This window comes from Natrix helvetica (assembly GCF_964273705.1).
Source record: "Natrix helvetica genome assembly, chromosome: 1".
In the NCBI taxonomy this organism is placed as follows: Eukaryota; Metazoa; Chordata; class Lepidosauria; order Squamata; family Natricidae; genus Natrix; species Natrix helvetica.
Genome location: NC_138548.1, coordinates 363,883,641 through 363,906,732, shown reverse-complemented (window position 1 = coordinate 363,906,732; position 23,092 = coordinate 363,883,641). Strand labels below are relative to the sequence as shown.

At 47.7% G+C, this 23,092-nt stretch overlaps 1 protein-coding gene across 1 annotated transcript; it reads right to left on the bottom strand.

Annotated features, from left to right (window-relative positions):
* Positions 1 to 152: 152 nt before the first annotated feature.
* On the bottom strand, positions 153 to 21,270 carry CUTA (cutA divalent cation tolerance homolog; the record flags this gene model as incomplete). The annotated part of the gene is made up of 7 exons (XM_081934114.1): positions 153 to 310; positions 416 to 465; positions 896 to 941; positions 1,028 to 1,087; positions 2,146 to 2,333; positions 2,442 to 2,722; positions 21,087 to 21,270. The coding sequence occupies 7 exons, from the start codon at positions 21,268 to 21,270 to the stop codon at positions 208 to 210; spliced, it is 912 nt and encodes a 303-aa protein (XP_081790240.1). The 3' UTR covers positions 153 to 207.
* Positions 21,271 to 23,092: the final 1,822 nt, after the last annotated feature.

The following is a 23,092-nucleotide window of genomic DNA, read 5'->3' as shown; positions in this document are numbered from 1 at the left end:
CTCGGCTGCGGCAGTTTCTTCCAGGGTGGGGCCCCAGCCGAGGGACAGCAGCTGCCAAGGGGGGTACGGCCAGCCCCCCCCCATCCCACACAACCCCCAAGATGCGAGGAGGCCCCCCCGGAGGCCCCCAGAACAATTGCAGAAAGAAGCCAGAGCCTGAAATCCCCCCTGGGGCTTTATTGTGGGCACAGGCTGGTCAAGGGCCCCTCACTCGGGGGCCACGGCCTCTTCCACCCATCGCAGGTAGGGGGGGTTTCCCTGCTGGATGGGGACAGCGATCACCTCGGCCACTTCGTAGGGGTGCACCGACCTGCAAACCAAGGGACGGAGGGGAGAGGTAGTCACCGAGTGTTGCCCCCCATCACCCGCCCCCCCCCCCCCCGTATCTGCCCGAGGGGAGGTTCCTCTGCCTTACCGAACGAACTCCGCCAGAGCCGAGACCCGGGAGCTGCGGGTTTTGATCATCTGTGGGGGGGAGGAGGGGGGTAGAGAGCAGCCATGATGGAATCCGTAGCCAGGGCTCTGTGAAGCTGGCAGGAGGGGAAAACCCGGAGCCCCCTCCCCAATTCCTCAGCCAAGCTACCCCTGCCCCTACGGGTGCCACACACAAAGCCTAGCACAGCTTGGGTTCACCCAGTTGGGGTTTCAAGCCCCCTTGGGTGGGTGAAGGGTGGGCCAATGGGTTGGGGGAGGGGATCCAGGACACAGATCCACTCGGGCACCTTCCACTCTCCACGCAGGAGGTCGAGGGTTGCAACCCCCACAGGAATGGGGATGCAGGGCTTCCACCACCACCCCACCAGCAAGAGACTGGGGTGAAGGCGGGCTTTTCTCCCTTGGGGGAGCCAGGAAAGGAATTGCCTTCTTTGCCCCCCCACCCCAGCCCCTCACTCACCAGCAACACCTCGGCGTCCTCCTCAATGGCGCCTTTCCACCGGTAGCTGCAAGAGACGCGAAGGGGGGAGCTGAGCCCGGGATACACCCCCCCTGCCCTCTCCCCTCCCAGCAGGCCCCCCGGGAGACTCACATGGAGGTGACCTGGGGCAGGACGTTCACGCAGGCCGCCAGCCGCCGCTCCACCAGGGCCCTGCAGACACCAACCATCAGGACCAGCGCCCCCCAGCAGACCCCCCCTCGACCCCTGGCAGCCCCCCCCAGCCAGCAGACCCAGCCCCCCTTGACCCTCAGGGACCCCCTCGACCCCTGGCAGCCCCCCCAGCCAGCAGATCCAGCCCCCCTTGACCCTCAGGGACCCCCTCGACCCCTGGCAGCCCCCCCGGCCAGCAGACCCAGCCCCCCTTGACCCTCAGGGACCCCCTCGACCCCTGGTAGCCCCCCCAGCCAGCAGACCCAGCCCCCCCTTGACCCTCAGGGACCCCCTCGACCCCTGGCAGCCCCCCCAGCTAGCAGACCCAGCCCCCCTTGACCCTCAGGGACCCCCTCGACCCCTGGCAGCCCCCCCGGCCAGCAGACCCAGCCCCCCTTGACCCTCAGGGACCCCCTCGACCCCTGGCAGCCCCCCCAGCTAACAGACCCAGCCCCCCTTGACCCTCAGGGACCCCCTCGACCCCTGGCAGCCCCCCCAGCCAGCAGACCCAGCCCCCCTTGACCCTCAGGGACCCCCTCGACCCCTGGCAGCCCCCCCAGCCAGCAGACCCAGCCCCCTTTGACCCTCAGGGACCCCCTCGACCCCTGGCAGCCCCCCCAGCCAGCAGACCCAGCCCCCCTTGACCCTCAGGGACCCCCTCGACCCCTGGTAGCCCCCCCCAGCCAGCAGACCCAGCCCCCTTTGACCCTCAGGGACCCCCTCGACCCCTGGCAGCCCCCCCAGCCAGCAGACCCAGCCCCCCTTGACCCTCAGGGACCCCCTCGACCCCTGGTAGCCCCCCCAGCCAGCAGACCCAGCCCGCCTTGACCCTCAGGGACCCCCTCGACCCCTGGCAGCCCCTCCAGCCAGCAGACCCAGCCCCCCTTGACCCTCAGGGACCCCCCTCGACCCCTGGCAGCCCCCCCCAGTTAAGCAAATCCAGCCCCCCCCCTCGACCCCCGGGGACCCCCAGCAGACTCCGCCCCCTCCCTCAAACCCTCCCTCGGCCTCCCAGCCAGCAGACCGAGCGCCCCCCCCCCGGCGCTCCCCCCGCCCACCTGGCGATGTCCTTGGCCACCGTCTCGTTGGGGCAGGTGACGAAGGCGGCCGAGAGGAGCCCCGGGGCCGCCGGAGAAGGAGGCTCGGCCGCCATGGAGGAGGCGGAGGAAGGAGAAGCGGAGAAGAAGCGTCCGGAGAGCCGCTGCAGCGCCGGAACCATCAGCAGCGCCAGCAGCAGCGCCGCCACCTGCGCGGGAGGGAGGGAGGCTTGTGGGGGTCGCGGAGGAGCAGCACCCCCCCCCCGCACCTCCCCACACTCATCCAGACTCTCCCCCCCCCCTGGCGCGGCCCTTACCCCGCATGCGCCCCTCTGCCCGAGCATGGAGACCCCCGCCCCGCAGAAGACCCCACCTCGCTGCACCGGCCGGGGCCGCCTCGGAGGCTCCGCTACCTGCTTCCTGTCGCGTCCGCCGCTCGACCCGACGGGGCCCCTCCCCCGCCACGAGGTTACCCGGCCAGGAGGAAGCCCCTCCCCTTCTTTAGGCCCCTCCCCCTCCCCTCCCGCGGAAGCTGCCTCGGTTGGAGAGCTGCCTGCTTTGGTCGTCCGGTGCAGCGTTGAAATAAAGCCATCGTAACCTTTGTGGGATGAAGCCCCCCACCCCAAACATAAGCCCTACGGCCGCCCTGCCCCCTCCCCCTATGGATGGGGAGGGGGCGAAGCAGGACCCCCCCTCCTATCCTCTCCCATGGACCCCGGGTGGCTCCGGCGCCCCCCTCCTCCTCCTCCTCTTTCCGCCCACCCCTTTGCTCCCCCGGCTGCCCTGGAGGCTGAAGCGGGCCCTCCGTTTGGGGGGGTCCTGAATGAGACCCTGCCCCACCAGACTCGCCCTACCGACGCAGCCCCCTTGGCTCCTCCCGGTCAATGCCGCCCGCAGGGGCTGTTGGGGGCGGCTCCCGCTAGTGTGGATGGGGCTGTTAACGGGGGCTCAGAGGGACCCCTCCCCGTTTGGGAATGGGGAAAGCCCCCCCCCCGTTTCCCTCTTTCCCGGCTCTCCTCTGGGTCGTGGGTTTGGAGGGAGGGGGGTTGTCCCTCCAAAGGCATGGTTGGGTGGGGGTCTCCCCAGACCTTTCGGCCTCTGGCCTTGGGGGTGCCCCCATCTCCTTGGCTACACACACCCCACCCCTCCCCAAACCTCTGGGCCAGACCTTGTGTTCCCCCCCCCCCCGTGCTCCTCAGGAGTGGCTGCTGGAGATTGCCTTGAGGGGGGGGGCTTTTCCCTCCCTGAAGAGACCCCCCCACTCCCTCCCTTGGGGAGCAAAATGTACCTTTTTTTCTCTCTATCTAGGAAATTGATATACGGCCACCAACCTCAGGAAGGTGATCCTGGGCATTGGAAACAGTAAGACAGCTCTCCCTCTGCAGAGGTTGGGGGGGGGGGGTCTCCTGGGAGGGCCTGGATAACCCCCCCCTTCATTCCTAGAGAGGTTGTGCAACTGGGTCTCAGGTCCAGTCTTAACATATTACCGTTTGTTGGCTCTGCTTTGTCTTTTTCGTGCTATCTTAGATTAGGGGTGTCCAAACTTTGGAACTTTAAGACTTGTGGACCAGCTGGGGAATTCTGGGAGTTGAAGTCCACGAGTCTTAAAGTTCCCTAGTTTGGACACCCCTGCCATAGATTGTCCTAGTTGGGCTGTGTCGGTGGGGTTTAGGTTTAGGTTTAGGTTTATTTGGATTTATATGCCGCCCTTCTCCAAAAGGACTCAGGGCGGCGTACAACATTAAAAACACACATCACAAAAGTTAAAAAAAAAGATTAAACCCATTTCCAAAAAGACCAAACCGATTTTTTTAAAAAGAAACAATACATTTAAAATAAATTAAAATTAAAATTAACAGGCCAGGCCGGCTTGCTGGAAAAGCCAACTTTTTAGGGCGCGTCGGAAGGACCGGAGGTCAGGGATTATGCGGAGCTCTGGGGGCAGCTCATTCCAGAGGGAAGGCGCTCCCACAGAGAAGGCTCTCCCCCTGGGGGTCACCAGCCAACACTGCTTGGCCGACGGCACCCTGAGGAGGCCAACTCTGTGGGATCGTACTGGACGGTGGGAGGCTACTGGTGGCAGTAAGTGGTCTCGCAGGTACCCTGGGCCTAAGCCATGGAGCGCTTTAAAGGTCATAATTAATACCTTGAATCGCACCCGGAAAACAACTGGCAACCAGTGCAGGCCGTCTAAAAGGGGTGTGACATGGGAGCACCTAGGTACCCCCATGACAACCCGCGCGGCCGCATTCTGGACCAGCTGAAGCCTCCGGGTGCTCTTCAAGGGCAGCCCCATGTAGAGAGCGTTGCAGTAGTCCAGGCGAGAAAGGACGAGGGCATGAGTGACTGTGCACAGAGCATCCCGATCCAGGAAGGGGCGCAACTGGCGTACCAGGCGAACCTGGTAAAAGGCCCCCCTGGTCACAGCCGTCAGGTGTTCTTCTAAACTAAGCCGCGTATCCAGGAGGACTCCCAGATTGCGAGCCTTCTCTGAGGGGGCTAAAATTTCTCCCCCTATCGTCAAAGATGGAACAAGATGTACAAATCGGGATGACGGAAACCACAGCCACTCAGTCTTGGAGGGATTGAGCTTGAGCCTGTTCCTCCCCATCCAGATCCGCACAGCCTCCAAGCATCGGGACATTACGTCGAGGGCATCGTTTGGGTGGTTTGGGGTAGAGATGAAAAGTTGGGTATCATCAGCATATTGATGATACCGTACCCCAAAACCACGGATGATCTCGCCCAGCGGTTTCATGTATATGTTGAACAGGAGGGGTGAGAGAACCGACCCCTGGGGCACCCCACAAGTGACACACCTGGGGGTTGATCTCTGCCCTCCAGTCAACACAAACTGCGACCGATCCGACAGGTAGGAGGAGAACCACCGTAAAACGGTGCCCCCCACTCCCAACCCCCCGAGTCATCGCAGTAGGATACCATGGTCGATGGTATCGAAAGCTGCCGAGAGGTCTAATAGGACCAGGACAGAGGAACAGCCCCTGTCCCGGGGCCGCCAGAGATCATCGACCAACGCAATCACTGCCGTCTCCATGCTGTACCCGGGCCTGAAACCCGACTGAAACGGATCCAGGTAGACAGCTTCATCCAGGTACTGGGGAAGCTGACGTGCTACCACACTCGCGACAATTTTCGCTACAAAGCGAAGGTTGGAGACCGGACGATAGTTGGCTAAAGAAGCTGGGTCCAGGGAAGGCTTCTTAAGGAGGGACCTCACCACCGCCTCCTTCAAGGCGGTGGGAAAGAACCCCTCTCTCAATGAAGCGTTGGTAATCGCCTGGAGCCAGCCTCGTGTCACCTCCCGGGAAGCCGAAACTAACCAAGAGGGACACGGGTCCAGCACACAAGTGGCAGCACTGAGTCTCCCCATAATCCTGTCCATGCCTTCGGGGGTCACAGGGTCAAACCCATCCAGATAGTCTCCTCAAGATTCATCCCCGTCGGCTCGCCCGAATCTACCCAGTCAGAGTCCAAGCCTGTCCGGATCTGAGCGATTTTATCCTGCAGATACTGAACAAATTCTTCAGCCCTACCCTGCAAGGGGTCTTCCCCAGTTCCTTGGTTAAGTAAAGAGCGGGTCACCCTAAACAGGGCGGCTGGACGGTTATCTGCGGACGCGATAAGAGCGGAAAAATGTTGATGCAGCCTAGGACTGTGTTTGCTTTTTTGGCAGCTGCTGCACACTGCTGGCTCATATTTAAATGGTTGTCCACTAGGACTCCAAGATCCCTTTCACAGTTACTACTGTTGAGGAAGGTATCACCTATACTGTACCTGTGCATTCCGTTTTTGTTGCCTAAATGTAGAACCTTACTCTTTTCACCATTGAATTTCATTTTATTAGATAGTGCCCAATGTTCAAGTTTGTCAAGATCCTTCTGTATCTTAAGCCTATCTTCTGGAGTGTTGGCTATTCCTGCCAGCTTGGTGTCATCTGCAAATTTGATGAGTTCCCCATTTATTCCCTCATCCAAATCATTGATGAAGATGTTGAAGAGTACTGGGCCTAAAACAGTGCCTTGGGGTACTCCACTGCATACTTCCCTCCATGTAGATGCAGTTCCATTGAGGACTACATGTTGAGTGCGGTTGGTCAGCCAGTTACGAATCCATCTGGTGGTGATGCTGTCTAACCCACTTTTTTCTACTTTATCTAGTAGTAGGTTATGGTCTACCTTATCAAAAGCCTTACTGAAGTCCAAGTAAACTATATCAACGGCACTCCTCTGTTACATGCTTCATCCATAGCCATGTAGTTTCGATGGCCAGGTCACGATATTTCATGATTTTTTCTAATTCTTTTTCTTCGACTCTGGCATCTCCAGGAACAGCGATATCAATAAACTGTACACTTTGGCCCTCTACAACCGTGATATCTGGTGTGTTGTGCTCCAAATGATGATCTGTTTGTATTCGAAAGTCGCACAAGATCTTCACCTTCTCATTTTCGATAACTTTTTCCACTTTATGTTCCCATGACTTTCTGGATACAGGTAAATCACATTTTTTACATAATGACCAGTGGATTAATTTAGCAACTTGGTCATGTCTAGCTTTGTAATCAGTTTGTGCGATTTTGCTGCATTCAGATATTAAATGTGAAAGAGTTTCGACTGTGTTTATTGCAAAGTCGGCAGTTTGGGTTGTCAGTGGATTTTTGTGTCTTCGCTTTCATGGCCTTAGTTTGTAGTGTGCTTGTTCTTGAGCAGCCAGTATTAAGCCTTCCGTTTCTTTCTTGATAGTTCCCATCTTAAGCCTTGCCCATGTTGTTGTTGTTATTATTATTATCTCACTTACTGCTCAAGAGGAAGCTGTTTGAATACAATCAAGGCCTGAATTGAAAAAAATTATCAGATGATTCAAAGTGCATGTTTATTTATTTATAAAATTTATGTTGCCACCTACTTGCACATGGTGAGCCAAGGCATCTTACGAGGAAAAGAAAAAAGGAAAATATCATCAGAAAAGCAGAAGAAACAAGTAGCTCATACGTTCCTCTTGCGCAAGATCACAAAAAAAATATATGCAATGACATAACACAGAGAGCGCAAAGAACCCCAAGTTCACGTAACCACCACAGCAGTGGGGATTCACCACCATGGTCATGAAATCGGGGTGCTGATGTTGTGCGTCTGACCCACTTCATGACTGTCATGAGTTATGAAATGATGGGCAAGCTCCATTACAGCCGTAACTCAGGGACAGATTTTCCTATAGGCTAACTAGGCCTCAAGATCAAGAGGGGCCTTTTATTTTTATTTATTATCCGTGCCACATTTTTTATAAAGGTTAGTACCAATTACAACATGTTTCATTTAATATATTGATATATATATCACAGTAATGATGTATTTTATTATCTCTCATGTAATTTGCAAACTTAAAAATGGGAGGTGAAAGGGCCCCCCGTAAGTGGAATAGCCTAAGGGCCTCTCTTTATCTAAATCCGGCCCTGCTCAGGGACAACCTTCTACCTGAGCAGCAAAGAAGTCACCCAAACAAAAAGCCAGTTCCTAGTTGGCAATCCTTGGTTGTTGTGTTAACCGAGGGACAGAATCAAGATCCCGCGAAGAGTTAATACCACTTTGGTAAGGCCACACCTGGAGCGCGGCATCCAATGTTAAAAAGAGGTTGAGAGTTTGGAAAAACTACCGAGAAGAACAACTAAGAGGATTAAATGCCTGGAGACAGAAACATAGAACGGTTGCAGAAATTGGGTATGGCTAGAGAAAAGAAGGAGTAGAGGGGACACTATAGCAGTATTCCAGGGTATTTGAGGGGCAGCCCCAAAGAAGAAGGGGGGGGTGTCAACCGATTCACCAAGGCACCAGAAGGCAAGATGAGAAGCAAACGGATGGAAACGAATCAAGGAGAGAAGCAACTTGGAACCAAGGAGTAACCTCCTGACAGGAAGGACAAGTAAGCAGTGGAATGGCTTCCTTCCAGAGGTTGCAGGTACTCCATCACTGGAGTTTTTTAAGAAGAGACTAGACAGCCACTTGGCTGAAATGGTCTAGGGCAAGAGTGTCCAAACCTGGGAACGTTAAGACTTTTGGACTTCAACTCCCAGAATTCCCCAGCCATATTTATTCATGTTGTGGAGGTGTTTCTCTATCAAAGCTATCAAAATAGAGTAACACCCCCACAACATGAATAAATGTGATGATACCTTCCGCCTACCAGACATCTGGAAACCAGCCCTAGTCAACAAACGAGCCCCACCCACCACCCAGACCATTACAACACGAAACAACACTGACACACAGCCAGCAGCAATCAGCACCAATCTACCAATCATGATACAGCTACACATCCAATCAATCCACTTACTGAAACAAAGCCGGCACTCCACACACCCCCACCAAGATTTATAGAAAGACGGCAGCTCCGATCACACTTTAAGCCGAAAACACCAGCCTGAGGATGGGGAGTGAAACCTCGCCGAAACATTGCCAAGACAATCTCAATCTTACACGGGAAAAGACCTGAATACAACAAGACTATCATCAATCTATCTATCTATCTATCTATCTATCTATCTATCTATCTATCTATCTATCTATCTATCTATCTATCCATCCATCCATCCATCCATCTATCTATCTATCTATGCTGGTCTTGTCCTGTTGTTGCAGGCTTCACCAGGGCTGGGGGAAGGAGAAAATGCCATGTTTGTGAAATTTTTCATCCACTTTTTGCAAAAATGGGGGCGTTTTTGCCTTCCCTCAGCCCTGTTGAAGCCTGCAGAGTGCTCCTGGGGGCTGAGGAGGACAAAAAATTTTTTTTTTCCTTACTTACCTCTTTGAAATCTTAGTGCGTCTTATACACCAGTGCGTCTTATAGTCCGAAAAATACGGTATATCATGAGCTAAATCAGACAGCATACAGAAGAAAAAAGGTGGGGGGGGGAGGGAAACTCCCCTTTTACAACACTATCAGAGCGCAGATCGCCTCATGCAAGAGCCAGCAGCTCCCTCCAACCACTCGGCCACAGCTGTGTGCTCTGGCTCGTTGTACACTTTTGTCTTCCGGCTACTAAATTGAATGTCTTGATAACCTACAAGTTCCTTTCCAAGTCTGTTGTGCTGCTATTCTGTTAAGATGATTCTGGAAAACTGCAAGGGAAGGAAGGCCAATTTGGATTGAATACAGGAGGGCATTCGACTCCCTGCCACATGACTGGATAATCAGGGCATGGCTCTCAAAAAAATCCGCCAGGCTATCCAACCTCCTTTATACGGATGATGATCTGAAGATGTATAGAAAAACACCATCTGAAATAGAATCACAGCTCAACGCTGTCCGTATATATATATATATATACACACATACAGGCAAGATATTGCAATGGAGTTTGGACGGGGCAAATGGGTCACACAGGGAAAGGTTCTAAAAACGGAAGCAATCAAGATGCCCCACGACAATAACATCAAGAGTCTGGATGAAGATGATTACTACAAACAGGCACCCTTCAAGCTCACAACATCAAGCACATTGAAGTCAGGAAAGAGATTGGAGGCGAATACATCAAAAGATTCAAGGATCTTCTTCGGTCTTTTGATGTATTCACCTCCAACCTTTTTCCTGACTTCAATGTGCTTGATGTTGTGAGCTTGAAGGATGCCTACTGTCCAAACGCGATGGAGGAAGTGCCATCAAGGCAAACAACACCTGGGCAATTCCAGTCATTAGATACACAGCTGGAATAGTAGACTGGACTTGAGCAGAACTAAAGAGCCACAGATAGGAAGACCTGAAAAATGATGACAACAAATCACGTCCTTCATCCTCGCAGAGACACTAACGGACTCTCTGTTGCAAGTGCATCAGATGGTTGAAGAAGAAGAAAGTTCTTTGGAAGAATATCTGAAGGAAAGGCGAAGAAGAAGCAATCAAGCTAGTATGGTAGGAAGGCCTGTTGAGTACTGGAGAGACCAAACTGGCCTACGAGAAAGTGAAGAACAAAAAGAAAAGGCAGGGGAATAGAAAGCACTGCATGGCCAGCACATTTAAAAAAAATAGCAGGCAAAACAGATAATAGCAAGGCCGGCCGATGACCAAGTGCAGGAAAGTTGGAGGCGGAGTGGCCAATTCTGGCTACCCAAGACCAAGCCTCGAGAGAGAGAAAAATGCATACAAAGCCAGAGCCAGCAACAGACAGACAGTGCCGTCTCTGCAAGGCAGCTACAGAAACGGGATTGACTGGTAAGCTGCTGCAAGAAGATCACCCAGAGCGACTGCAAGCAACAGCATGACAGGCAACAATGGTACGTTGGAAGACCTGCAAGAAATGAGAACAGTGAGAACAATTAATCAGTGGAACAGCTTGCCTCCAGAAGTTGTGAATGCCCCAACACTGGAAGTCTTTAAGAAGATGTTGGATAGCTATTTGTCTGAAACGGTATAGGGTTTCCTGCCTAGGCAGGGGGTTGGACTAGAAGACCTCCAAGGTCCCTTCCAACTCTACTATTGTATTGTAAATGTCAGTCCTAGGGCTGCATCAACAGAGGGACAGAAGAATCGAGATCACGTGAAGGGTCGATACCACTTTATAATAGGGAAGGCCACACTTGGAATATGCTGCATTCAGTTTTGGTCGCCACGATGTAGAAAAGATGTGGAGACTCTAGAACGAGTGCAGAGAAGAGCAGCATCAAACACCCACATCTGCCTATCCCAGGTCCTTGGGGAGGAGTGAATAGGAAGACAAAAATGCTAAATCCAGCCTGAACATCTGGCTGGCTGGGTGACCTATAGAGACTGAAACTTCCAAATAGTCTTCAGGGGCGGCCCCTGACACGGCCCACTGCAACAACCCAAGTGGGAAGTGACAAAGGCATGAGAGGATCTCTTCATCCAGAGGAACCTTGCAGAAGCCAGCTACTCTTTTGGGGAGGAGGGGAATTGTGGGTGGCAAAGGAGGCATCGATCATTAATCAGTCTGCACAAGGAAGGGCCACCCCAGTCAGATCCAACAACAGTGGGTGATCCCTGGAGATAGATGGGTGGGACCAAGTCTGAATTAAATGACAGAAACACAGAGTCGAAAGAGACCTTGGAGGTCTTCTAGCCCAACCCCTTGCTTAAGCAGGAGACCCTTTACCAGGGATGGCTAACCTTTTTGTAGTTGTGTGGCAAAAGTGTGTGTGTATGCACGCTAGTGCCTGCGCCTGCACCCATAATACAATGTGTGCTCAACCCCCCTGCATGCCCTGCCCCCTGCACATGTGCTCGTGACCCCCCCCACCGTGTTCCCCCCGCTCCTGTGCATGCATGTACGACCCCATGCCCCCGTTTTGGGCCTAGCAGGCCTCCCTGCAGCCTCCTGGGACAAAACATGGGCCAGGGGGGGGGCACACACACCATGTTCCCCCTACCCCCACACATGGACGTGCCTCTCCTGTATGTGACCACACGCATGTGCGACAGAGACCCCCAAATCAGCTGGCCGGTGGGAGGCGTGTGCATGGGCAGTGGAGCTGAGCTGGGGCGATGGCTGGCATGGCCGCAGAGAGGGCTCTATGTACCACCTGTGGCACAGGTGCCATACATTCGCCATCATGGCCCCCTATATCGTTTCAGACAGAGACCATTCAATATCTTCTTGAAAATCTCCAGGGATGGGACACTGACCCACAGCAAATTAAGAATTATAGACCAATTTCCCTGCTAAATTCAGATGATAAAATATTTGCCCCTGAAGGCCTGGTAGTGGGCCGTTGAAAGACCCCTATTCTGCCGGTGGCACCATCGGCGTTGGAAGATGCTCCCTAGGGAACGCCAGCCCCGTGATTGAGTAATAAACTGCTAGAACAGCGTAAATCAGCTGTCTAGTGGTTTGAAAACTCCCCCCTCGGGAAAAGAGGTGGGTGAGCAGACAGGCGAGGGCAGAGCTCCCCGGGACCCCCAGGAGTGAACCTGGGGTACAAAGGGTCAGAGCTCCCCAGAAGCCCAACATAGCTCCTCATCCGGGACGCTTCTGCTTTTGCAGAAATGAAACGTCACAACCACCCTTGCTGCCAATGTTTAGATTTATATTTGAAAGATACGCAGGCAGAGCAAAACAGGAGTGAAGATAATTGTAAGTACAAACCTTAATTCCAGAGTAATATACTTCCCTCTGTGAAGACAAAAAGGATTTAAAGATGGTGATTGAATAATAAAGGGTGTGTCGAAAGTGAAACTTAAAAGGGGCAGCATTTGTTAACTGCCTGTTAACGATGTTAAAAGACTCAAGAGTTTAAGATCAAAGAAAAGAGTATTGGCTATCAAACGTGAGGGAATAGGTGGACTTTTTGGACTTAATAAACTGGCCGCTGAAAAGTTTGTTTGAATATTTCAAAATGGTGTCAAAACAAGCAAAATTAAACATTTCCAAGAGTGCTGGCAGTTCCCCAGCCCAGAAACAAACATTACAATCTTTATTACCCCCAGTAGAAACAAAAACTCTGACACTTGAAGATCTCCAAAAGGCATTAAAGGATCAAGCCGTTGTCTTGCAGGAAAGGATTTCAAATGCTTTTAGAGACGTCTCTGAAGAAATGTCTGGAATTAAAGATTTAATCCAAACCCGTAATCAACAGATTAGGGGGGACATTGTTGATGCATTTAAGGGTTTACTTGGTTATGTAACATCTCTGGATGAGAAGGTGGAAGAAATTAACCAGTCTAACACCAAGTTGGGGAATAAAGTTGAGGAGGCACAAAGTAACATTGATAAATCAGAGGCAGAAGTTACAATGATACAATATAGAACAATGGAATTTGCTTTAAGAATAAGGGGTTTGAAAGAACAGAGCCAGGAAGATTTGAGCGATATTTTTGCTGAAGCTTTCGCTCAATTAACTGGTGAACCAAAGGTGGAGTGTGCCTGGCAGATCGATAAAATTTACCGTGTTAATTCATGGATTGCCAGACAGAGACAACTACCAAGAGATATTGTAATTTATTTTGTCACCAGGAAAACCAGGAATGAAATACTGCAAGCAACTTACAAAAATAAGTTACAAGTGGCAGGACAAGATGTGGTAGTATTGAAGGAAATCCCCCCAAAAATGTTGAGATCCAGAAAGGATTATGCATTTTTAGTGGATGAACTTAAAAGTCGCCAGATTCAATTTAGATGGGAGGCCCCAGTCGGATTGGTGGTGAATTATCAAGGACAAAGATATCGTCTTAACACAGTTTGGAAAGCAAGAGATTTTTATAGCAATGTATTAAAGGCTGGATGCCTCCCATCCCCAGGACCTAAAGGAAGAAAAGAAGCAGGCGAGAACAGACAACAAGATATTCAGGTACAAGGGGGAGCTGCTCAAGCTCTGGATTTACCTGAGGAGACAGAAGAAATTATGGAACAAAGACAAACTCAAGCAGGCACTAAACGCAAAGCGCAAGAATTAAAAATGCAGCAAACCCAGACAATAATCCAAGAAATTACAAACACAAACACAGAAGCTGTGGGGGAGCAAGACCGAAGGTGAAATCCCAGCAAGATTTCCAGGCAGCTCTTAGAAAGCTTCAGGGAGCTGCAGATGACAATTAAATTTCTAACCTGGAATATTAATGGTTTAAATTCACCACAAAAAAGGGAAAAATATTTCACTACTTGAAACAATTTAAAAATGATATAATTTGCTTGCAAGAAACTCATATTAGAATACAGGATCAGAAATACTTGATGAATGAAAGATTGGGATCATACTTTGTGGCATCTGCTCCCGAGAAGAAAAATGGTATAGTTATATATTTAAGAAAATATTTAAAGGCTGAATTAATCGAAGCAGACCCTCAAGGAAGATATATTGCAATTGAATTATTAATAGAAGGAAAGAAAATACTCTTAACAGGAGTATATGCTCCCAACCAACAACAAGAAAATTTTTATAAGTTGCTTCATACTAAATTAACACAATGGGATTATAGATCGTGCATACTATTGGGTGATTGGAACGGAGTAATGGACACTACCAAAGATAAGAAGAGACTATAGCAAAATACTCAAACATGAACAAGACTACCTAAATCTTTTTTTTGAGTTGATGGATGATATGGAACTGAGAGACATTTGGAGAGAACGGAATGTTAAAGAATAGGACTTTATATTCTTCTCCGATAGGCATCAATCCTTTTCCAGAATTGACTTTATACTAATTACAAATGATTTACTTTCTAGGGTGAAGAAGACGAAGATATGCTCGAGAACTCTAACAGATCATAATCCGGTTTGGATGGAATTGGAATATAGAGAGGGATCTAGGAGATCTTGGAGGTTAAATGAAAATTTATTTAGATATGAGAGAAACGTTATAGAATGTAAAAAACTATTGAAAGAATATTTTGCTTTTAACATGCATAAGGGGACATCGATGGAAATGGTTTGGGATGCAAGCAAAACTTACATGAGAGGTGTCTTAATAAATCTGAATAATTTATATAGGTGTAGACAGGGGGAAAAACAAAGGGAATTAGAAGAAGAAATAAAAAAGAAGGAGCAGGCGTTAATATCTAATCCAGACGATAAGAAGATAAGAGAAGCAATTACTTTACTGCGAGGACAGTTCAATATGTTGATGTCAGACCAAGTAGCCACAAATCTGATATACGCTAAACATAATACTTTTTGCAATGCAAATAAACCAGGTAGATGGCTAGCATACATATTAAGGAAAAAACAAAAATCTCGTACTATAGAGAAAGTAGAATACAAAGGTAAAGAAGTTTATCAACAGGATATGATTAAAAAGGCCTTCTCAGAATATTATACTAGATTGTACGCTGGTGATAAAATACAAGGTTTAGATATAGATAGATATCTGGAGAAAGAGAAAATACCTATAGTTACAGACAACTTGTAACTACAGAGGAAATTCTCCAAGTAATTAAGCAATTAAAAATTGGGAAGACCCCAGGTACAGATGGATTGACAGCGGTTTATTATAAAAAATTACAATTAGAAATGCTAGATCCTCTTAAGGAATTATTTAATAAAATTCAAATGGAAGGAAGGGTACCGCCATCTTGGAGAACAGCCTTTATTTCCCTGATTCCAAAAGAAGATCAGGACCACACTCAGCCAAAAAACTATAGACCTATTTCATTACTTAATACCGATTATAAAATCTTTGCTAAAATATTAGCAAATAGGTTGATGTCAATTGTACAACAAACGATTCATAATGATCAATCCGGTTTTATACAGGGGAGACAAATGAAAAGTAATGTAAGACAAATTGTTTATATATTGGAATATCTGGGGAAGAACAACCAAGTCCCCTCAGTGCTTTTATTTTTAGATGCAGAGAAAGCATTTGATCGAGTGAATTGGCAATTTCTAATAAAAATAATACAAAAGATGCATTTTGGAGAGTACTTCACACAATCTCTCAAGGCAATATACCAGAAACAGACAGCACGAATTATAGTTAATGGCAATTTAACAGAACCTTTCAAAATTGAAAAAGGAACAAGACGGGTGTCCCCTGTCTCCATTATTGTTTATCTTAACCTTGGAGATATTGTTGAATAGAATACATAGGTCAGATGACCTACAGGGAATTAAGATTAGGCATTATGAATATAGAGTACGAGCATTTGCAGATGACTTGGTTGTAACTTTAACCCAACCAGGTAAATCAGCTATAGGTCTAATGAACATAATTAATCAATATGGTCAAGTATCTGGGTTCAAAATAAATCTAGGAAAAACAAAGATGATAGTTAAAAATATGACCACAAATCAAAAAGAAGAACTACAAAGAGTAACAGGATGTGAGATAGTAGAAAAGGTTAAATATTTAGGAGTCTACATTACAACCTCAAATGGGAAATTATATAATTATGAACCATTATGGCATAAAATACAGTTAGAGATGAATAAATGGAAAAAATTACAATTGTCATTGTTGGGAAGGATAGCAGCAGTAAAAATGAATGTTTTGCCTAAGTTTCTCTTTCTCTTTAAAATGATACCAATTCTTTAAAAAGATGCAAATTTGGAAGAATGGCAGAAAGGTATTGATAACTTTGTCTGGGCAGGGAAGAAACCAAGAGTAAAACTTAAAATAATGCAAGACATACGGGAAAGAGGAGGTTTGAAAATGCCCAATTTAAAATTATACTATGAAGCAGTAGTTTTATCAACAATTAGTGATTGGATTAATCTAACAGTGGATAGAATATTGAATATTGAGGGATATGATTTGGTATATGGTTGGCATGCTTATTTAATATATGATAAGAAGGTGGATAAGACTTTTAAAAGCCATATATTAAGGAATGCTCTATTGCGTGTCTGGAAAAAATACCAATATAGGTTAAATGATAAGATACCTACATGCGTAGTACCCAGACACGCGATAGAGAATATAAGTATAGAACAAAAACAGGATGTAATTACATACAGAGAATTTCTTAATATAGAGAGAGGTGTACTACAGTTAAAGCCTTTGAACGTATTAAGAGAGGAAAGGGTAATTCAAACCTGGTTCCAGTATGGACAGTTACAAGCTAGATGCAAAAAAGATCAGACAATTGGTATCACGCAAAATGAGGATAGTCTGGTAAAACAAATTAGGGACCAGAGTCAAATGCACATAAAAAGGTTGTACAATATACTGATAGAAATAAATTCTGAAACAGAGTTAGTTAAAGACTGTATGATAAAATGGGCACAAAATTTCGAAGAGCCAATAATGATGGAAACATGGGAAAAGATTTGGGTAACAAATGTAAAATTTACGCAAGCTCAGAACTTGAGAGAGAATTTTTATAAGATGATGTATAGATGGCATTTAGATCCCAAAAAATTAACTTGTATGTATCCGAATTTACAACCTAAATGTTGGAGATGTGATTGTGCTGATGCTACGTATTACCATATATGGTGGACTTGCAAAAAAGTCAAAGCATTTTGGATAGAAATATGGTGGGTTATTCAAAATATACTTAAAAAAAGGATAAAGTTCACGCCCCAGTTATTTTTGTTAGGTATAATTACAGACTGTACAGTTATAGAGACTAATTTGATTTTGAACTTAACGACGGCAGCAAGATTGTTGGTGGCACAGTACTGGAAGAGGGAAGAATTGCCTACTATTCAAGAATGGACGCTAAAAGTGGTAAATCTAGCAGAGATGGCCAAAATTACAGCATATTTGAAGGACCACTCAGATGAGAAATACAAGTTCGAATGGAAAAGATGGATTGACTATATTCAAAATAAATATTGGACTAGGAAATTTCAATTAGCTTATGAGTGAAGGCACATGGAATGTTACAATTTACCTAAAGTTAGCATAACAAAAGGGGAATTAAGGCACAAGAGGAGGTAGGATGTCAAATTCAGTTAGCTTATGTTAGCATATGATTGTTAAATGTTTATACCCTGCATTTTGCTCTGGGAGGTTGGGGGGAGGGAGGGGGGAGGGAGGGAAGTTGAGGGGGCAATATTTCTAAAATTTATTAAAACTTTTAATAATAAAAAAAAAGAAAGACCCCTATTCTACGGGGTGGGAGTTTGGCACGGGAGGGTCATGTATTTCAGTCTTTGGCGTGGTGACATCTGTTGAATGTCATCGGTGGGCCATTGTCCCTGTGGGCCAGGAGCATCCAGTCGTCAGCAAAGAGGGTCCGTGGCCTGACGGTCCGTGGAGGAAATCCCTCCCGATGCCTTCCACCAGCGAAGCTCAAAGAGAGAACTGTCCACTCATTGTCCAGTGTACAGACATCCTTCAGAGCCCTGGCCACACATGGGATGGTGCCAGCGAAGAACAGAGAGAAGACACAGCCCTGCTTGACCCATTGCAAATGGCAGATGCAGCGGCTGAATTGTCAGAAAGGACGCAAAATTCTGGGAGGCCATCTTGCAAATAGCCCCAACCATCCCTATCTCTAGAGCAGGGGTCTCCCGACTGGGCAACTTGAAGACTGATGGACTTCAACTCCCCAAATTCCCCAGCCAGTGGAAGCCCACCAGTCTTAAAGGAGCCACGTTTGGAGACCCCTGACCTAGAAGGAGGACAAGGGGAAACTAGAGGTGCCACGCTTACGGTCTGCACCCATCACACACAGACAGAGTGGGTTCAAGCTGAAAGCAGAGGCAGAGAGAGAGGGGGGGGGGATAGAGAGATAGGGAGAGGGGGACACACACACATAGGGAGAGAGAGAGGAGAGAGAGAGGTGAGAGGAGAGACAGACAGAGAGTGGGAGAGAGAGACAGAGAGGGAGAGGGGGAGAGGGGAGAGAGAGACAGGCAGAGAGGAGAGAGGGAGAGATAGGGAGAGAGGGGGGAGACACACACAGACAGAGATGAGAGGGAGAGAGACAGAGGGAGAGAGAGATACAGAGATAGAGATGGAGAGTGGGAGAGAGACAGAGACAGACAGAGGAGAGAGACAGGGAGACAGAGAGAGATAGAGAGATAGGGAGAGGGGGGAGGCACACACACACACATACAGAGAGAGGAGAGAGAGAGGAGAGACAGAGAGCGGGAGAGGGGGAGAGAGATACAGAGACAGAGAGGGGGAGAGAGACGGGGGAGAGACACAGAGAGGAGAGAGAGAACAGAGAGGAGAGAGACAGAGAGGAGAGGGGGAGACACACACACACAGACAGATGAGAGGGAGAGAGGGAGAGAGAACGGGAGAGAGAGAGGCGAGGAGAGACAGAGACAGATGAGAGGGAGAGGGGGGAGAGAGACAGAGAAAGAGACAGACAGAGAGAGGAGAGACAGAGAGAGGAGAGAGACAGACACAGAGAGAGGAGAGACAGAAACAGAAGGAGTGTCAGGCCTGTAGTTATGTTCCTTTTAGGATCTTTGGCCTGCCACACTTTCTTATAATTTCTTATGCTATTTCATTGGTGTAGTAGTTGGGAGGGGGGAATAGAAAGGAGTGGGATTGTGGAATGTATTGTTGTCATTCTTTTCTAGAAGCTCAAGGTCATCTTTTGTCTCTGCACCTCGACATCTGACCGGAAGCAGAGGGGTGTAGATGCCAGCGTGGAAGATGATGATTGGAACATGTGATGAGATTATGGGGTGTGGGGATAAGATCATGAACTTTCAACTGGGTGGAATTCCAGGAAGAGAATCAGAGTTGGAATTCCACAGAAGTGCTAACATGCCTGTATGATTAAATTGGAACTTTAAGGATGATTCTGCCTTGGTCCCTGATTGATTTCATGCATGGTATTTAGAACGCTGACATTATTCCAACTCTCCCTTTCAAATAAAGCACCAGCATCCCCCCTCGCAGGGGCGGAGGGGGCTGGTGAGTGGTGCTGAATTCCCAACACTGACCGGGACAGCGTAAAATATCAGCGAACAATTATGAGTAAGCTTTTGGTGATAAGAAGCTGAGAGCCGACGCTTCTCTGCTATCTTCAAAGGCAAAGGAATCTGCTTCAAGATTTATTGCATCTGGCAAGAGGACAGAGGGGGCTGGAAAAGACTTTTTCTACACCCGGTTAGAGGATGGCCAGAAGTTCTGATGAAAGGAGATCCCAGCCATCCCCACGCAGTCATCTCTGATGGGCTTCCTGGACCATTTCGGACAACTAAATGTGAGTGCATGCTCCCCCTCCTTCCCCCCAGCTTGGAAGCAAGGCTTGGAAAAAAACCTGGAGTGGAGATTTTGACTCCTTCCAGACAGTGATAAATGAAATGACTTATTACCCTGCTATTATGGAATTCTAGGAACTGACACGGAATTCCGGGATCAAACAGAAAAGGTTTATTGCGCAAGGTTCAGTGCAACACCAGTAGCAAAGACTGAACCCCGAAGGATTCTAATCCAGGTACTTTTGTACATACTTTTGACATCTGATGATTGGTTACATTTCTGACAGCCCACTTATCTCAACCCCCCCCCCCCTTCTGCTGCTATGCTATAGAAGATAAACTTTCTAAGTAGGTCACAGGATTCTTGCATCTATCTACGTTTCCTGCCTAAGTTTCCTGTCTTCAAGTCTGCGGTTACATTTGCTTGGCTATGTGTGACTTCCTGCTTATGATGCTTCCTCTTACAAAAACTCTTAACATGCTCAATGAAGTTTCCTCTTACAAAACTCTTAACATGCACCATTATAAAGTAAGTCACGTATATTAAGATTCCTATTATCCCATATTATTCCATATTCCATCTTATTCCCCCCTTTGGAAGTTTTTCCATGCAGAAACTTCCACTGCTTCTTATCTGTCTCTTTCTGTTCAGTAAATAGGTAACATTCAATACTTCTTAATAAGCAAGCAAGCATATAATAAGCATATAATATTTGACAGTGCATGGGTACAGAATAGGATGGGGCAATGGGACTTTTTTTTTAAAAAAAAATCAGATAGCATATTGGTGCTTAGTCACCTTGGCAGAGTCAGTGCAGAAAAGGTTATGAGGGTGAGCATGGCGTGGAGGGGCATACTTTACCAACTGGCTCTCATAAATCATGAAAACTCCAGCTAGATGCTACCCAGGTATAGCAACAGGTCTTTCTTTTGTCTTTTCCCCACCCCCCATCACCCCCAAGTAACATGCTAGAGAACATATTGAGGCTTTACAGAGTGCGCAAAATGCATTATAAAAGTCTTTCTGCAATTTGGCTGCTGCTGTTTTGGTTCTTCATCTAATATTTTTCTCAAGCTTTGGTTCTCTCCCAGAGATCTGACTCAACCAGAATAGCATTATAAGATGAAGGACCAGCAGACAAACATAACCAGCATTTTTGACCTAGGGCAGGGTCAGACTGATTAACAAGGCTTCATCCTAATTCCAGTATCCTCAACATGTAGTTCCCTTTTTTCAATTGATTTAAAGGCCCGTTATCCCTTTTTCCTACTCCTCCTAATACCGGGATTGTCGGACGCTTGTCCTTAGGCCTTGGGGGTGGCCTAGGTCCAGGGTATCGACTCCACCTATCGATGACACGTCATTGGCGAGAACGGACCTGACCCAGGGTAGCCCCACTCTGTGACTTGTTCTTGTCCAGTTCCGTGGGGTTCCCAACCTCCCCAGATCCTCCCTCAATGACAAGGGGGATTTCTCGGGCATCCTTACAACACTGGGAACTACCACTCAGGATATTATCGCTTAATAGACCCTTTGCCAACATCACCCAAAGCAACAGGAAGGTCATCATAGCCTCCTCCCTACACACACAGGCCCTTATTCAATCCCAGTGCCCTTAGTCTACAGACTCACCACGTCAGGAAGGGGTTTGGGAGTATATATGACTTGTTGGGGAATATCAGTCTTAGGTGTCCCACATAACCAGTCCTTATTTGTTAAATATAATGTCCACAGTCCTAGGAGTAGGACAGCAGCACAGAGTCCCCACTCCCAGGTTTCCTCAAACATAAGTATCTGCAGGAGTTTCGTACTGGTCTCTAGCACAGTCAATGGCTTTTGACTCAACCCCAGTCCCTTCGGATTGGGGCCGATTCCAAAAGAATTAGTGTCCTACACAACAAATCACAATCAAGGCAATCAAACTTACTAAAGCCAGACCTACTCCACTTATGAGCGGCTTTCCATTCCCTGACAAATGGCTAGGTCTCTAATTCATTTTACATCTTAACAAATGGAATACTGTTTCTCCTCCACTCCCTTCTTCCGCCGTGCACAGGGAACCAGCTTCCAAGGAGTGGTTCAGCAAGGCTTGACGTCTTAAACCATGCGTAGAGAATCCGTAGAGGATTCAGCAGAGTCTACGTTGAGAACCTTTTTCCCGGCCAGGTCCAGTAGGATGCCTTTTAGTGAATTTCAGTACTAGGGGTTTATCTGTCTATAGCCCTTGATATTGTACTGGGTCAGAGTCTCTTGCTGCCTTGAATCTGGTCCAATGGATCCAACTCTTCCCTTCTAAGGTTTTAACTGCTAGTGGAGAACACATGACAACAGTATAGGGCCCTTTCCACCTGGGTTGTAGTGGGTCCTCTTTCCAATGTTTAACCCACAGCCTAGTGCTGGAGCCTTCATGAGTTCATCTTTCAGTGTTTGGAATGCCTTTCTTTGCTCTCCTTCCCAAAGGGGAGGTTCATTTTCTGGTCCTTTTATACTTTGGTACAAGGGCTTTGCTATTAATGCAAAATTTGGAATCCAAATTCTGCAGAACCCTGCTGCTCCGAGGAATCCCCGCACCTCCTGTTTTGTTGTTGGTGTGGGGATCTGGGCAATTGCTTGTTTTCTAGCTGTTCCTAATTGTCGCACTCCCTTTCTCAAATTATAACCTAAATAAGTGACTTCCTGTTTTACTAATTATGCTTAAACTTTTTTTTTATTGAAAACGTTTTATACAAACAAATTTCCCCCCTTTTAACCCCCCCACCATACAATGTAAATCACATACAGATATTATGCCCCCTCCCCTCCCCCCAACCCAAAAAGAATTTCTCATTCAAATATTATACCAAATATTTTACCCCCTCCCCTCCCCCCGTCTTAAAGTAGATTACTCATTCACATATTGCACCCCCTCCCCTCACCTCCCAACAATCATAATATAAGTTTCTCTTAAAGTAACAATAGCCCATTAATCCCATCTTCTAAGTTAATTAAACATATATAAATTTCTCTTAAAATAACAATATTTCATTAATCCCATCTTCTAGTTTAATTATACGTATATATTACCTCACCCTCCACCCTAACCCACCCCCACCTTAACATGCACCATTATAAAGTAAGTCACGTATATTAAGATTCCTATTATCCCATATTATTCCATATTCCATCTTACTGCAACTGAGCTGAAGACAGATTTCCTATCAAAATGGGAATTTCAACCCAGACAGCAAGAAGGGATTTGGCCAGCATCTTTCACTTGCCAGCCACCGGAAATTGGGCTGCAGCTTGTGAAGGAAGCACCACCAGATTGGGTTTTCTTCCCAGAGTATGGATGGATAAGATGCCACTGGGCACCTCCTTTGCCATCAACATGGGAAAATGCTCCAAGCCAG